General features: G+C 37.8%; 1 protein-coding gene across 3 annotated transcripts in view; it reads left to right on the top strand.

The window, feature by feature from the left end:
- The window catches only part of TXNRD1 (thioredoxin reductase 1), a 28,078-nt gene extending 14,352 nt beyond the window's left edge, over positions 1 to 13,726 (top strand). For all 3 annotated transcript variants that reach the window (XM_088165398.1, XM_088165397.1, XM_014877036.2), the window contains 6 exons: positions 1,166 to 1,242; positions 2,825 to 2,981; positions 5,069 to 5,176; positions 6,535 to 6,630; positions 8,775 to 8,909; positions 12,043 to 13,726. In XM_088165398.1, coding sequence (XP_088021524.1) covers positions 1,166 to 1,242; positions 2,825 to 2,981; positions 5,069 to 5,176; positions 6,535 to 6,630; positions 8,775 to 8,909; positions 12,043 to 12,111 — 642 coding nt within the window. In that variant the 3' untranslated portion in view covers positions 12,112 to 13,726. The remainder of the gene's footprint in view (positions 1 to 1,165; positions 1,243 to 2,824; positions 2,982 to 5,068; positions 5,177 to 6,534; positions 6,631 to 8,774; positions 8,910 to 12,042) is intronic.
- The last annotated feature ends 1,896 nt before the right edge of the window (positions 13,727 to 15,622 follow it).

The following is a 15,622-nucleotide window of genomic DNA, read 5'->3' as shown; positions in this document are numbered from 1 at the left end:
GTTTCCATCACACCTCCCTCCACTGATTTTCATAGGCCTTGATGCTGAAAGGAGGAAAAAAATTTGTGAATAGAGTATTTGGAAGCACACAGAATGCATAAAGGCAGGCCTTTGCCAGCCCGGGACTTTGGTCTGCAAATACTGTGTGCCAGTGACCTAGTTTACCTGTACAGTGCATCAGTCATCCCCTAACAAGGACACACCTCAGTGCATCTGGGAGCCAATACTGTGAGAAAGTTTAACAATGGCAGCAGAGCTGTTGCACAGGGTTGTAGTACTGGGGAATTTTCTAGTTCATAATAGTGAAAGCTTTTTAGCAAGGAAATCAATACCATCCCCTTCATTAAGGAAACTTTTGGTTTCTTATTGGTACATCTTCATTGAAGTCACTCCTCATAGAAGCTGTGAGCTGTGTGTGTTGCATTTTAAGACCTTCAGCTCTAAAGATGTGGTGTGTTTGATCATCTGTAAGACTTGAAGGAGATCTTGGGATTCCTTCAGGGCAGTTCTTAGTTGTCATATGAGAAGCATTATATAGTTATCTGGACACTTGTCCAAGACTACAGAGCACACAGCAATTTTCCTTGTGATATCAAAAGTTGGAACTTGATTTGTTACAATAGCAGAGTTTATAGGATGGGTAAGAATTTGGCCTGGTCTGAACAAATGTTCAAATAATACTAAAAAAAAAATTCTTTGACAGTGACTTGGCTGAGAGCCTATATAAGTAAGTTATATTTTCACATTAAAAGTACTATTTTATGATATTTTTATTTGCTTCAGCATCTAAGTTTCTTTCTAAAGAGCCCTTTCCTTATGGAGCATTTTGATGTCACCTGCTCTGGTAAGGATAAGGGAATAACACCTTGGTGTAAAAATGCAAGGAAATGAAGCATCTGTCTGTAACTGATTGGTTTAGAATATTTGTGGGGTATTCTTCTAGGGAAAGCTATTTGCCTATTTTTTATCTTAGCTTTAAAATCTGGTATTGTTAGGTCATGATGGTAACATGGCTTGTCTTAAACTCTATGAATGTAAATAGGTTAGAAATGTATTCACCTTAGTGTGACCAAGCCTTAGATACTAATCTCTAGTATATATTTAAGATAATAGCCAAACACTTTTGAGTCTTTAAAAAGCAATAATGTGCATTTCTGTTCTGCAGGTGTTGCTGGCAATTGGACGAGATCCATGCACAAGAAAAATTGGTTTGGACAAAGTTGGAGTGACTATCAATGAAAAGTAAGGACAGATGTCTGTGTACCACTCACTGCTGAGCTTGTGTCATGTACTGTTACAATGGCAGTGGTGCAGAGAGATCCAAAAGCTCAGAGGAAAAATTTGTCCTCTCTTTGTGTACACTTGAATGGGAAATCACGTAGCAGATAAGTGCACTTTCTCCTACAGCACTGCTACATTTGCTGTTTTTGTTGCTGAAATGTCAATTTCTAATTCCTGGGAGAAAAAAGTGTCTGTTTCATTCTTTCTGCATTTACAGGTCTATCTTAGCTTCTTCCAGGGTTTTCTAGGATCTGTCTGTCAGTTGTTCCTTGTACTCTCTTTTTCTGATCTCTTTGCTTTTATCACCTCTTGGAGCAGAAATCTGTTTGCTCGTAAAGGCTTTTAGAACAGTGACTTTTATTTATATTTTAATATAGATATGTTATTTTGAAAGATAGGGTTCAAGTAGCACTCCTTAAACTCTCAGGTGAAATTCTTGATGTGTTTTAGGTTTTGGAGGGTTTTATTTCTTGCTTTGAAGCAACCCTTGGGTACAATCTGTGTCTTCTTTAGAAGAGTATTTGATGTTTAATGTAGTGAGGTTGTTGCACCAGGGAGTGGAGCTATCAGTAACATTTTCAATATTGGTAACTAAAACATCTTGCAGGCATGTGGGTCCTGAGATCTTCACTTTGAAGAAAAGACAAGGGAACATGACCTTGATCAGTGCTGAGTTTTTTTATATGAATGCAGTAACTGATGTCAAGGGGAATAATTGTGATATTCCAAATAAGTGGAAATTTTGGTCCACTCAAAATTCGCAGACCCATTTTGGCTTGTAGAACAGTACACATCTCTTTGATGTCAGGACACCTATTACTAGCTTAATAGAATGAACTATAAAGTTATTAGCATAAACTGTATCATTTTTAACAAGTGCAAAATTGAGGATCTTGGATTTTTAATATGGGAATTACCACTGGTCTCTCAAGTAACTGTGTGACTATTTCTGTGTCTGATTAGATTTCCCTGTTACGTGTGTTTCCTGTGGTGATTACTGCACTATCTGATTTATTGATGAAGTAGGAAATATTAAAAATTAAAAGCTTCCATTAGCTCAGTGCACTTACAGCTAAAAAACTTGCTGGCTGTCCCTTAGGTAGGGTGTGTAACAGCTTGACCTGTCTCTGTGTAGGAGCCTGAAGGATAAGTTTCTATAAACATCTTCAGCCACTGGACTGAAATTTCAGTAGTGGAAAAATAGTTTTGTCCTACAAATGGAGTGGGAGAAATGTCTCTTCTGTCATTCCTGAAATTGCCAGTACACAGCTCAGCCTGTGGTAGAGGGTGTTTCAGGAAGAGGTTTATGCTTCACCTCAGTGTTTCAGGAGATGAATTGCAGCTTCTCAAGCTACCTCCTTGTCCAGTGTGTGAATTCCTGCCCTACTTCATACTCCTGTCAAGACTGTAAGATTATGAATTCTTTCCCTCATACTTCACATACTAGTCTTTCTCTAAAAGTCAAGGGGCCTGCAAGGTTATTTACACCTCCAGCCTTCACAGCTGTACACTTAGATTTTTTTCTTCTTAATTCCAATTGCAGAACTGGAAAAATTCCTGTCAACGATGAGGAGCAGACAAACGTGCCGTATATCTATGCTATTGGAGATATCCTGCAGGACAAGCTGGAGCTCACACCAGTGGCAATCCAAGCAGGAAGGTTGTTAGTTCGGAGGCTTTATGCTGGAGCAGCCGCTAAGGTAAGGAACCAGTTGTCACAAAACACTGTCACTGCTCTGCTTCTAAGTGCAGAGTACAAGTCTGCTTGCATGTGGAAAACCCAGTAGAATTTTAAGGATTAACTTTGATGATCATTTTAATTTTCCCATGGTAAAGATATTACGCAGATATGTTTGGCTAATTGTGTAGGATGAAATTAATACCTTATGGATTAAGCAGCAGTCTCTTTTTTTTTTTGCTATTAAGAGGGTTTAGTTTTCTCTCAGAGTATAATGATAATGAAATTAACAGAGATCGTTTACCCTTTTTTTTAATTCTACTGCCTTCCATAAAAATCAGCAGTCTTTCCCATCCTGCTAAGTGCTTTAACACCAATTCAAAGGCAGTTTACTAAAGCTACCTGCAGTCCCTAAATAGAGTGTAATAGGAGTTTTTCAGTGCTATTTTCACTTTTTTTTTTCACTTCTCATCTGTATGTTTTCAATGTAATACACAGTCCTAATTGTAGTTGAATATGGGCACAAGGGAAGATCAGATGTACCAATAACTCAGCACATGTTTACACCTGAGTAGTTGAATTAATGGATTCAGTGTTTGTATTTCATACTAGTGCAGTTCTGGGTTTCAGCCAGGCTATGGTTGTTCAAATGGGAGTAATGTGGGTACTCATTTACACCTTATGTCTAAACCAGAAGGAAAGGAGAGTGCCTTTAGAGAACTGTTAATGCTGATATGGGTGCTTGCCTCACCTTTATAACCATATGGCATGATCGTAAAGGTTTCTCCCTTTCAGAGCCTGCTGTATTCATAGCAAGTTCAACTATCAGCCAGATTTAGAGCTTGATTGAGTTGTTTGTTTTACATTGGCAGGTATTGCACTAACAGAAAAATGAATCAGTGGGCATAATGTCATTGAATTAGCCTGGCAAGATTTAAGAAACTGTAGCAGAAGCCAAAATTTTATTGCTGCAATGCTATGGATATGTCCTAATTTACGTTTTATGCCAGATAAGTCTCTCAAGGTACAAAAATTGTTATGCTGCCAAAGGAAGCATTCCTATTCACTGAATCTAATAAATGAGTAACTGCTTTAAACAAATGGGAGCATGGCTTACACTGCCTTTGTAATAAATCTGGAGAAGGTGATTGAAACATAATGAGGTGTTATGGATAGGTGGGGCAAGAACAGTAATCAGCATCTTAGCTGATCCCCAGTGACAAAGGAAATTAATTAGAGTTGAAATATATAGAAAATAAGATTACTAGAAATGAAATAGAGCTGACCAGCCTGTTAGTCTGCTATGGCAGAATGACTCATATGGTGGATATGGGAAGAGCAGTGTTTGTTTATTTTGAGTCTAGTAAAGGCTTTTGACACTGTCTCCATAACATTGCCATGGACAAATGGATGAATTGCAGGTTGGGCAGTGAGGTGGGTTGAAAACTGGCTGAGCAGACAAACTCAAAGGGCTGTGACCAGCATTCCAGAGACCAGCTGAAGGCCAGTCACTGGTGGTGTGCCACAAGCTTCGACTTGGATCCAGTGCTGTTAAACATCTAAATTACTGGATCTGGATGCTGAGAACAAGTGCACCCTCAGAAAGTTTGGAGATGATACAAAACTGGGAGAAATGACAAGTTTTCACTGTCCCCCCAAATGGCCATACTTCATGTTATTGGTTCTTTGGCAATGCTAGGCCACAGCTGATGAAAAATGAGTTTTGAATGGTAGTGGTGCCCTTGCAGCATCCCCAGCTAAAAATAGCATGCTTTGTAGAAGTGGTTGAACAGGCTACTTTTTATCTCCAGTTTGACCTGTGATGTGCTACATTTTTAAAATGGGGCACTGAATTTCCTTTTCCATTTAGTCAATGCATAATAATGTTAGTGTGGCTTTTAACTGTGTTTTTGTTCTTGCTCTAATTATCACCTCTGGAATGGACAAACATGAAACTGTACCTCAATTTAAGACAATTAAGGAAAAAAAACAAAAGAGCTTTCAGAATTGTGAATAATCAAGCTTTTCTTGCTGTATTTCAGACTGCTGTATGCTGGTTTTATTACTGATGTTGTATGGGTTTTCTGTTTTGTTTTGAATGCCATACAGTGTGACTATGTGAATGTTCCAACTACTGTATTTACTCCTTTGGAGTATGGAGCCTGTGGGTACTCTGAAGAGACCGCAATGGAGAAATTTGGGGAGGAAAACATTGAGGTAAATGCCTTAATTTTATCTGGGTTTTAGTTTTCCAATTTGTAATTTGAAATAATGTTAAGAGTCAATTAAAACAGCATTTTGTGCTCTGATGTAAGGGCAGGAGGTGACTAGGTACATTTTTGTCTTCCTTGGCTGTTCCTAGACATGAATCCTCAATTCCAATAGCTCTAATTGCAGATATGTTCTATTTTTGGCAAAGAGGGGCTTAAAGGTGGAATATTTGGTTTAGAAAAAAAAAAAGAGAAAAAGGGTTTCTTTGTGTCTGCAAATACTTCAGGATAAATTTAAGCTGGGAATGTGCTGGAAGCAATACACTGGTTTTAATGGCAAAGTGGAGCTTTTGTACCTACAGCATGGCAAATTCCTTACCATAGTGATTTTTACTTTATAAAGCCAAATGTTGTGCTCATTTTTCCTGTTTACTTTGACTGTACAAAGAGGTATGTGCTTAATTTTACTCATGTGAGTAATCCCTTTTCATTCACTGGGATTGCTGGTCAGGAGTGAAATTAGAAAAATATAAGCACTTAGTGCCTGAGGCTGTTCTTCCAAAATGCTGTGCTGACCACACTACAGAAAGCATGAAGGGAGGAAATCTCACAATAAACTGAACTTTTATGTCCTGCAAATATCACCTGAAGAGCATTATTTACAGAAATAAGCAGTTAAGTTGTAGTGCATTAAGCTGAGAACTAGTCCCCCCTCTTAGCTGACATTTTCTCATTTGGACTGTGGAGAAAGATAAGTAAACACAACTCAAAATTGCAGTGTGCAAAATACTGTTGACCTGACCACAGGGAAAAGGCTTAAATGCTTTTCTCCCCACAAAATTTGTATATACCCAGTCAAATTTTTGTTACGGAGTGAAATTCTTGATGTTATATGCAGAACACTGGACCCTTTATTCTGGAAAATGTGCTTGTGCTTCTGCTTTTCAAAGCATTTCATTTTTTTGAATGTGCACCCAGAAGCATTTGTGTTCTGGCTAAATCCTCATTTTATGTATTCTGATCTCTTTATTGTGTTACTTTATTGGCTTTTGTTTTTGCAAGCCTCAGTAAGATTTTTGAGTCACTTGTGATTTTGTAATTTAATAAGGGCATGGTGAACTGTGTCCTTGAAGTGTAATATTCTTATGGCTTCTACTTTTTAAATTATTGGATGACACTAGGACTTGTTTTGTAGAGACTTCTGTCTTTGGCATTCATTAAGGGAAAAGAGTATCATCATGAATTCAGATGTTCTAAATGCTGTGTACCTTGCTCATTATTTAGAATAATTTGGAAGATTTTGGAAGATCATACTCTCTACTTGGAAACGATACAACTCTTTTTTAACCTGTGTTTTATTTCCAGGTGTACCATAGTCATTTCTGGCCACTGGAGTGGACTGTGCCATCCAGAGATAACAACAAATGTTATGCAAAGATAATTTGCAATATTCAAGATAACGTAAGTGCATCTTTCCTTCCAGGGAAAACAATATCTATATGTTTATCATAGGAACTGTTGATGATACAACAGCTATAAATAGGTTATTTTTAACAAATTAAAATTAATTTACATTTGCCTACCTTTTGAAGTGTAATATTAATAGTGATTCATGCTTCTGTGTATACAAAACCAACTCCCAGTAAAATGCAAAATTCTGCCAATGCTATTTGTATATGGGTCTTCTTCCATATATGTAAAATAAGATGTAGAGATCTTTAAGACTGTTCAATAACTTAGAGAAATGAGGAAATCAATGCATGTAAAATGGTTTGGAGTTTTATTGTTTATTCTCTCCTCCCCAAACTTGGACGTTATTTTTTGGGAGACTCTTTTCTCTGAAATTGAAGTTCCTCAGAAACCATCACAACTTGTAACCTCTCCAAACTCGCATGTGTTCATAAAATTCTTGAGCTTGTTCTAACAGGATAATGTATTTTGCCTGCACAAATCCCATTTAGGGTGATAATGCCAGGATTATCCTTGGACTAGGATCAAATATCCTGGCTATGGAAATGTACAGTACTTGCTGAAGCAACAGCAACACTAATTGGTTAAAAGAGTTGGTGTGACCTACCCATCTCAGAATGATCATCATCTGTTCAATAAAATTTAATTGATTTTAATAATATAAATTATTATAAAGCGTAATATTCTATTAAAATGTATTCATGTTAATATGGTGGCATAGCTATTTGTCCTATAAGAAAAAACAAAACTTACTTTACCTATGTTCATTTTTCTTAGATACAGATTTATCTCCCTGCAGTCTTTCTATGCATCATGTCACCATTTTGTAAAATTTGCAAACCTGTCAGGTTTTGCCCATCTCCTCTTTCTGGAGGAGTTTGCAGTAGTGTGGAAGGTATTTAGAACTTTTGGCTATGCTCTAATCCAACGTTACTTGAGAGAATGCAAAGGTTTAGCAGTGATTTAAAGTGTTTCATTAATTTATTTTCACTCCTTGTACTGAAAATTTGAAATGTGTTTAAACATCTAGGGGTAGTGTTGAAAGTTACCCTGGAGAAAAAAACAGTTCAGTAACTATTTAAAACTCTCATTGCCTTGGTTTCATTACTATGGTTTTATTTTGACATATGTCCATATTTTTAAAGGAAAATAAGGACAATTCCGTTTTACTTATTATCCAATTATAGGTTTTCTTATTAAGTAAAGCCTGTGGTAAATCTCAGTCCTCAGACTTATTGAAAGAATAATCTTTCAGTAGTATCCACTATAACCAATATATGTGACATTTAGCAGGAAGAGCAGATAACTTTTGATACTCAACTGGGCTACAGCTATGCTCACCAAAATCTGATTAATTCCCTGAAGGCCACTAAAGCCCACAGCAGTTGACATGTGCTAAATTTTCATGTTTCTCTCTTATACATGACCTCAGGTGAGGTCAGTACAGCTTGTTCTGCTGGGTGTTTTCTGTAAATGTATGTGCAGTATGATTTGTTCTGCAACTGAGAGATGTGAATAGTTCCTTGTAATTGGATGGGGTTTTTGCCAGTTTTTAAGTGTATTATCTCCCACTGAACACCAGCACTGCCACGAGAGTCATTGGCAATTCAGTTATAATTGACTTCTTGCCGTGTCTGGTTGGCCACAACGTCAGGTTGTGGTCCTTTCCTGTAAGCAACTTCAAACTGAAAATTCTTCAACAAATACAAACCATGTAGCCACCTACCACAGGCCATCGTGCTGAAAAACCTTCGTGCAAGGTGCTTGCCTTTATTTAGGCAAGTATTCTGTTGGCATCAGTGGAATAACTCACCTGAATAAAATGTCAGACATGTGCAATTGAGCACAGACCACAGGGTGTGTTAAATTTGCATGCTCTTGATGTACTCCTGTACAAAACTTTGTAAGAAAGCTGACTCCTGAGTTCCTAGTTGAATCTTTGGAGAGAGAAAAAGAGAGAACAAAATTACACCATCTCACATGTGTTGGTGCTAATGATTTTAGTGGTTACATTAATTTGTGATATGTTTTGTGAGCTCATTAAATTATATACTCTGAATAAGAAAACTTTACACGTTGTCTAAAGAGAATTCAATTCATGACTGTGCTTGCATTTGATTATCTTTGGCATTTAGGAGAGAGTCATTGGTTTCCATATCCTTGGTCCAAATGCTGGAGAAGTCACCCAAGGGTTTGCAGCTGCTATTAAATGTGGGTTGACAAAAGAACAGCTGGACAGCACCGTAGGAATTCATCCTGTCTGTGCAGAGGTTTGTATACAAAGTCACCTCAATGCCATTTCATGGCATTCTGGGGAAAGTGTTGGAAATCTGAATAACAGAGCTCTATTAAAGAGGTCCAAATTTGCAGGAAGGTGGGGGGAGGAAAGGAGAGGAAATTATCTGGTTTTAATATTTAGAATTCTAACACTTAGGTTTAGTCTGAGATATTTAATTTTTTGTGTGTGTGTTCATTTGTGAAAAGTTTATGGCTTCCCTTAATCCATTTCTCTCTACTGGGGAGTATAAAATTTTTATCCCACTCAAGATTATGAAGGCTTCAAATGCTATTTCTGCTGAAGTGATTGTCAGAGCTAGATTAGTGCACACAAAACAGGCTTACAAACTGGTGCTGGGAAAGGGGACCAGATACATGACAATTTTTCTACTAAACTCTCTCCTCTTAAAGATCTTTTCTTTATCCTGCAGACCTTCAATTCATGAAGCCACACAAATATTCCTTCTTCTTTTTATCTTGCTGTTCCTCTTTAATGAAGAGCTCAGTTTTCTCTAGCACCTGTGGGACAGCTCCTCCCAGATGTAAATCAGACATTGATTTTAGTAGCATTAGGACCAGTTTATATTAGCTGAGGATCCCTGAAAGCTTGTCTATGAAGTCATTGTACAGAGTCTCTGGCTGTGTTAGAAGTAAAGCAGTACAAGGGTGCACCAGGATGCTGCTCTGCAGAAGTGACATCCACCTCTCTTGTTTCCAGTATTCAAGGTGGTTTAGTAAAACCACTGGAATAAGAACTCCATTAATGGAATGGACAGCTAGCAATCTGAATCATCTTCAAAGCATCCCCAGTATAGATTCTGGTCTTTGTAGTAACATCTAATGGCGTTCTTGGAGGCTCTTGAAGAGGGGTAGCAGGTCCTTTTCTTACCAGGGGCCCTGTGGAGATCTCTGAGGGAGGCATTCAAACCTGTGAACTCAAGTGGAGTATTAGCATATGCAGTGTGAAGGGAGGATGAGAGTCATAATTTATTCTGGACATCTGAGCTGCTAAAATTGAAACTGAATAGAATGATGATTAGACATAATTCAGGGAGGTAATTTCAGATAATCATATTTGTTTGAGTGGGGGAGGAAGAAATTGGCTCAGGAGAAATAAGCTATTTAAAAGCTCCAGGGAACAGTGATCATTTTTAGTGACAGTCTTCAAAAGTTTTTTTTTTTTTTTTACTTAAATTAATCTCTTGAGCAGTAAACAAAAATCAAAGTGCAAGATGGCACTCTTTGATTAGAAAAATGCTTGAAAACTGGGATTTGTGAGGATCGAGCATATTGGATGAATAGCACGATGGATAATATCACTGTTATTTCTGTTACATCCCTGTAAAAGTTAAGGAAAACAAAGTCTGATTTGAACAGGAAAGGTGCAGTGTTACAGGGTCAAGTGCTGACTTCTTCGCTGGCACTAGTACTAATTAATTGCTAAGGCTCCTGTGAAACATGGTTTAATTCCACTTGAAGAAAACCTTAAGACTGAGGGTCCCATTCTCATTGCTTACAAATTAGAGCCAGATTTCCCTTCTTTTCTTGGAGCAGCATTTTATTCTGCAGAAAACAGGAGCTCAGAATGGATTTTCTTGCATGTTAAAGTCCAAATAACTGCAAGCACAGAATTGGTAGGAACTTAGCCTTACAGAGATTTGCATCTCAGCCTCAACTGCACTGTGCTGCCTTACATTCAGGGGGGTACTATCGATCATCTGTGATGAAGAGAAATTGTCTTCTGAAAGCTGGGGTGATTCTTCCAGGTAGCTAATGATGGCTTTCCAGCCGTTGGATCTAAGTTTTTGTCTTCACTTAAGTAACAAACAAATTCTGTCCAAAAATACATGTTTCCAGCAATTATCAAATGACTCCAGCTGGGAGCAGTGTGGTCCCCTCCCACACCTGGAGCTTGCAGTCTGGCCAGGAGGAAAGCAGATGAATTCTGTGCTTTTTAATCTTGGTCTTTCAAAGTGAAATAACAATAAATGAAGACTCCCATATGTTGTCAGGCTGTGGATCAGAAATAAAGTCTTCAAACCCCTCTCTCAAGACATGCACTATATTTTAGATAAGTCACTGTTCTTCTGCCATATATATTAGATATGCATTTGTCTTCCTGATTTGTGTATAATGCTTTACATGCTTATAGAAAGTGGAAGAGGTTTATCATTTATTGATGTTGTTCTCTGAAGAGCTGCTAACAGCCTTAATGCAGCAAAGCTTCTACTTAGGGAAATATAGGTCTTTCTGATCCCCATTATCTTCAGATATTTCTGTGTTATTTGCATAACTGAAATGTGTATGTACTTTATTCTATGCTAAGTTTATTCTTCTTAGAGATGGCTTTGATGACAACTAATTATTGCAACTTTGAAGCATTTAGATAGCAGTGGTTTTGATTTCCTTTTTTCCTTTCTATATTATATGTATGCAAACTCATGCAATTATTTGCATAGTAAAGTACGAGTATTAAACAAATTTTTGTAGAATTGTCCATCCCAAATTTTAATCTGTTAATTTTACAATAATTATTTAGGATATATATATATATATAATTTTCTTTAATGTGACTTTTAAGCAATAAAGATTGGAATTTTTCAAACTGGTTTTACCAATGTTTTCATAGCTAGTGTCACGAGGACACAGATCCCAGACGTAATAATCAGCAACCACTTCCACATTTCTATAATGTCTAGAAAGGCACAAAGGCAAAATTCTCTCCAAATGCTTAGGCCTTGAGTTAACTTCACTTTCCCAAACAAAGAAATTTTCTTTGAGCCATAAAGACACTTATTCATTAGGTGTACTGGAGTTTATTATTGCTGAGCTTGTTCCCACTGTAAAATCTTAGGAGCATTAAGAGGAGAGGTGGTATAAAGCTGTATGACTTCCTTAATTCTTTCTTTTCCACTGTAAAAAGAAGAACATAAGCTAAATGAAGAGAACAAAAGTTATTTGTATGCATGTGTGCTGTTTAATGGCAAGAATTTTAAATGTGTGATTTTTATTATTATTTTCTTAGTTTAAGAAATGGCTGCTGTTTTGAGCATCATGCCCAAATTAATCTTCCAGGGAAAAAAAGAATTAGCCATACTAAGATTTTTCTTTCTTCTTTGTCTCAAGGTATTCACCACCCTGTCCGTGACTAAGCGTTCTGGTGAAAACACCACTGTGAGTGGATGCTGAGGTTAAATTCCCCCATTCTTGCTATTGCCAGAGACTGACTTTCATCACAGTGTCTGACTCCTGCAATTCAGAATGAAGGTTCTGGGAGAAGTCACCCTTGGATACCTGCAGAAATGTGTAGAGCTTAACCTGAACGTTCCATCCTCCTAAGGAGAAGAGCTCTGTGGGAATTGGTCACTTGTGGTGCCTGGCTGGCAATTAGCAATGCAATGGGAATCTTGACTGTCGAGTTGGTGATTAGCAGGGCATTTAATGAATGCTTTCATGAAGTCATAGCCTGAAGCCTGCATTGTCTGGTGGGCAGTGATGGAAGAACTGCTAGCACAGCTGGACAACAACTGTTTTGGTTTGGCTTTATTCCTCTCTAGTTTCTTTCCTGAACATTCCTTTCTAGTTCTTTCCAGAACAAAGAACTTATCAACTCAGAAAAATCCTCCCCAAGTTCAGGTAATTGTATCAGATAAAATAACTCCTGTGTTCTGGGTCACAACACAGCAAATGCAAGGTATCCTCATGAGCATGCTCTTTACCAGCTCACATGCCTATGGAGGGTAAGTTGTACTTGTTTGATCATGAGGAAGAAAATAGCCTTAGAAAAAAGTTTAGTACCACCTAAAATAACATATTTCTTGCCTTCCAAACTGACTCTGTTGTGACTTTTTAGAGAGCCTTATTTGTGAAAACATTCTTCTCAGTGAGAAAGGAAATTAATTTATTAAGGCCTTTTGATACAGAAAGTTGTGTTTCTTCCCTGAAATCATGCATAAAATGCAGATATGATGATCATAGCTCTTCTTGAAGCTTATGTGATTATAATGAATCTGACTTGGAGCTGACAGAATTCCAATGTTGAATGAATTGTATTTCCAAGAACTCTGCACCTTCATTAAATTTGAGTAAGTTTATTTCTTTCCAAGTGAGCTGTCATAAGCTGCACTGTTTCAGATCTAAATTTTGAACAGGCCACTTTGAACACAAAAATGTTGAGATTTTCTGGAGATTAGTAAGCCCTTAGAATTAAAAAAAATACACAACCAAACAACACCCCCCAAAAAAACAATAACCAAACAAACCCTCCAGCCAAACTCCAAGAAACAGTAATGAAAAATCTGTACTGTAGATAAGGTCTAAAAGTTCTATTTAGTTTCATGTGTGCTATGTTTTACATTTAATTAAGAAAACAGTACTTTTAAAGGAGAGATTTCTATGAAAATACCAGATTCTTGAATGTCCCTCCTGTGTTGGATAAGATGCATATTTACTTGTCAAGAAATGGCAAAAATGCCTCTTTGTAATGGAAACGAATCTGTTTTTTGATCTGTTTTCCCATTTCTCTCTCTTTTAGCAGAAAGGCTTGGATTACTTTTATTAAATGGTTTTTGGGACTTCAGTAGTGCAGTGTGAACAGGGGGGGAATTCCTGTGGGCAGAATGCCTCATGCCTAAATTCCTACCTGGTAACATATTCTTGTATTTCTACTGAGATTTATAAAATAGTATTGTAAGTTATTTTTATAAACCCATACTTAACTGAAGGATTTTTAAACATGTTTTGTATGGTATATAGAATGGTCTGTGATGTATTTTTCTGGCCAGTTTAATAAATAAGTCGATTTGCACAAGCAGATGCTCTTTTTGATGTCTCTTCCAATCAGACACCAGGTTACAGCAAGGCGACTGTATTTTCAAGGGCCAGAAGAGGGCACCGTGATAACCCAGCTTGATTTTCCTTTGTCTCTTGCATTTTGAAGGTAGATATTTCTCTGAAAAACAAGGTTTCAGTCTGTTTCATGTGCGTTTGTTTGCATATTAAGCATTTGAGAAGGACATACTTAAAAGATAATTAGGAAACAAATCTTTCACTATTTGCACCAGCTGCCATCCATGCAACTTCTGAAAACCCAGGAATGCAGGTTCCTGAGCTGTTGGGCAGTGTAGCTGCTCATATTTAAGCACACGGATAGCAGCAGCGTTTTCAAGCAGGTGTGTAAGGAAGTCAGGTCCTGGAGATCAGGATCCTTTATTTCCTGGAGGGAATAAAGATGTGTATGAGCTTGGCTTTGCAAGGCTGAACCTACACATATCTATTCTTATGGGTCATGTCTTCATTAATGATGCATGTTTCTACACGAACTGCTTACAGTTCAGTAGATATTGGGTTTAATTACTTCTATTTTTACTTTAGATTTAAAATTGTGAAACTTTTTTTGGTTTTTCTATTAATTCTCCATAAGGAAGACATTTTCAGGTGCGTATTTACGTCACCTGTGCATGATGATAGAGGTATATAATACATCATTACATATAATATATGTATATATATGTGTATATATATATCATAAGGATTTGTTAAGTGCCAAAGCTTAGTATTCACTGTTTTTATCAAATTAAGCATACTATGGGTAATGCATGCTTTGGAAGCACATACTAGGAAATTTACTAAGCTAATCAGTATTTATGTTCTGCTCATATTTATTTGTTATTAACATCTTTGGATGCTCTTACATGAGTGTAAGAATCCTCAGATACCACAGATACAAATGTTGACAGAAAATTTCACAGATTTGAACTGGGAGTTTAATAGCGTTTCACTGACAGCTCCCAGAATTTTTTCTTTTCTCATTTTTCCTTTTTTTTTTTTTTTTTTTTAAATTAAGCTCCCTTGCCCCATCTATTTGTTCCCTTTTTACCTTTTACCCCTCTTCCCTTGGTGTGAGTTGTCTGAGCAATCTTAACTTTCCTGTAAGTCTTGTATTCCAACTTGCATCTCACCTTCCCTCCTTCGAGCCCTGCTGCCTGCCCAAAGCCCCAGTGCAGGAGTCTCCATTACTGCAGAGCCATAGGATGGGCAGGACCTGTGTCAGACCAGGTGGATCTCCTGGAGAGGCTGTGGATGCTGCAGATTTCCTGACAGGGTAGGTGTCTCGCTGTGCACTTGCACTCATAAAGCCTGTTACTGATCCTGTTTCTGGCTGTGCCACAAGGAACCAGTTGGCTGAGTCTTCTACACAAGACTTGATAGACACCTTTCAGGTCAAAATAGTGTATAAATGTTAGTGGTAAATGTCAGCCCTGCAGAGAGCAAAGTTTCAGAAGCCATTTCTCTTTGATGACCAGCTTTTCTGATTGCTCAGTTGTCCTCAGTGTGGGATGGTGTGAGGCTGTTCTTGCCAAGGCCTCTTTGGCCTCCAGAGAGAAATTAAACCTGAAAAGTACAAACAAGAAACCTAGGAAGAAAACACCAGGGGATCTGCCACACCACTGGCCTCCCTTCTTCATGCACAAAACAGCAAAGTGCTCCTGAAATATTTCCATCCTGGAAGCAACCATTTGTGCCTCTGGGGTGTCTTAGGGACTGCTGGTGTGGAGGGGGGAGTGGAGCAAGGGCTTTGGCATCCATCGGGGAGGGTGGGAAGGGTTGTAAATGTGGAAAGGCAAAGGCACAGTGTAGGTCACATGCTGTGATGGGTACCAGAGGGCTCAGTGGGAGGTTATAGCTGAGAGTGCTCCCAAGATCC

This window comes from Sturnus vulgaris, chromosome 5, assembly GCF_052056855.1.
Source record: "Sturnus vulgaris isolate bStuVul1 chromosome 5, bStuVul1.hap1, whole genome shotgun sequence".
In the NCBI taxonomy this organism is placed as follows: domain Eukaryota; kingdom Metazoa; phylum Chordata; class Aves; order Passeriformes; family Sturnidae; genus Sturnus; species Sturnus vulgaris.
The sequence above is the reverse complement of the archived record's forward strand: the minus strand, read 5'-3'. Positions and strand labels throughout refer to the sequence as shown.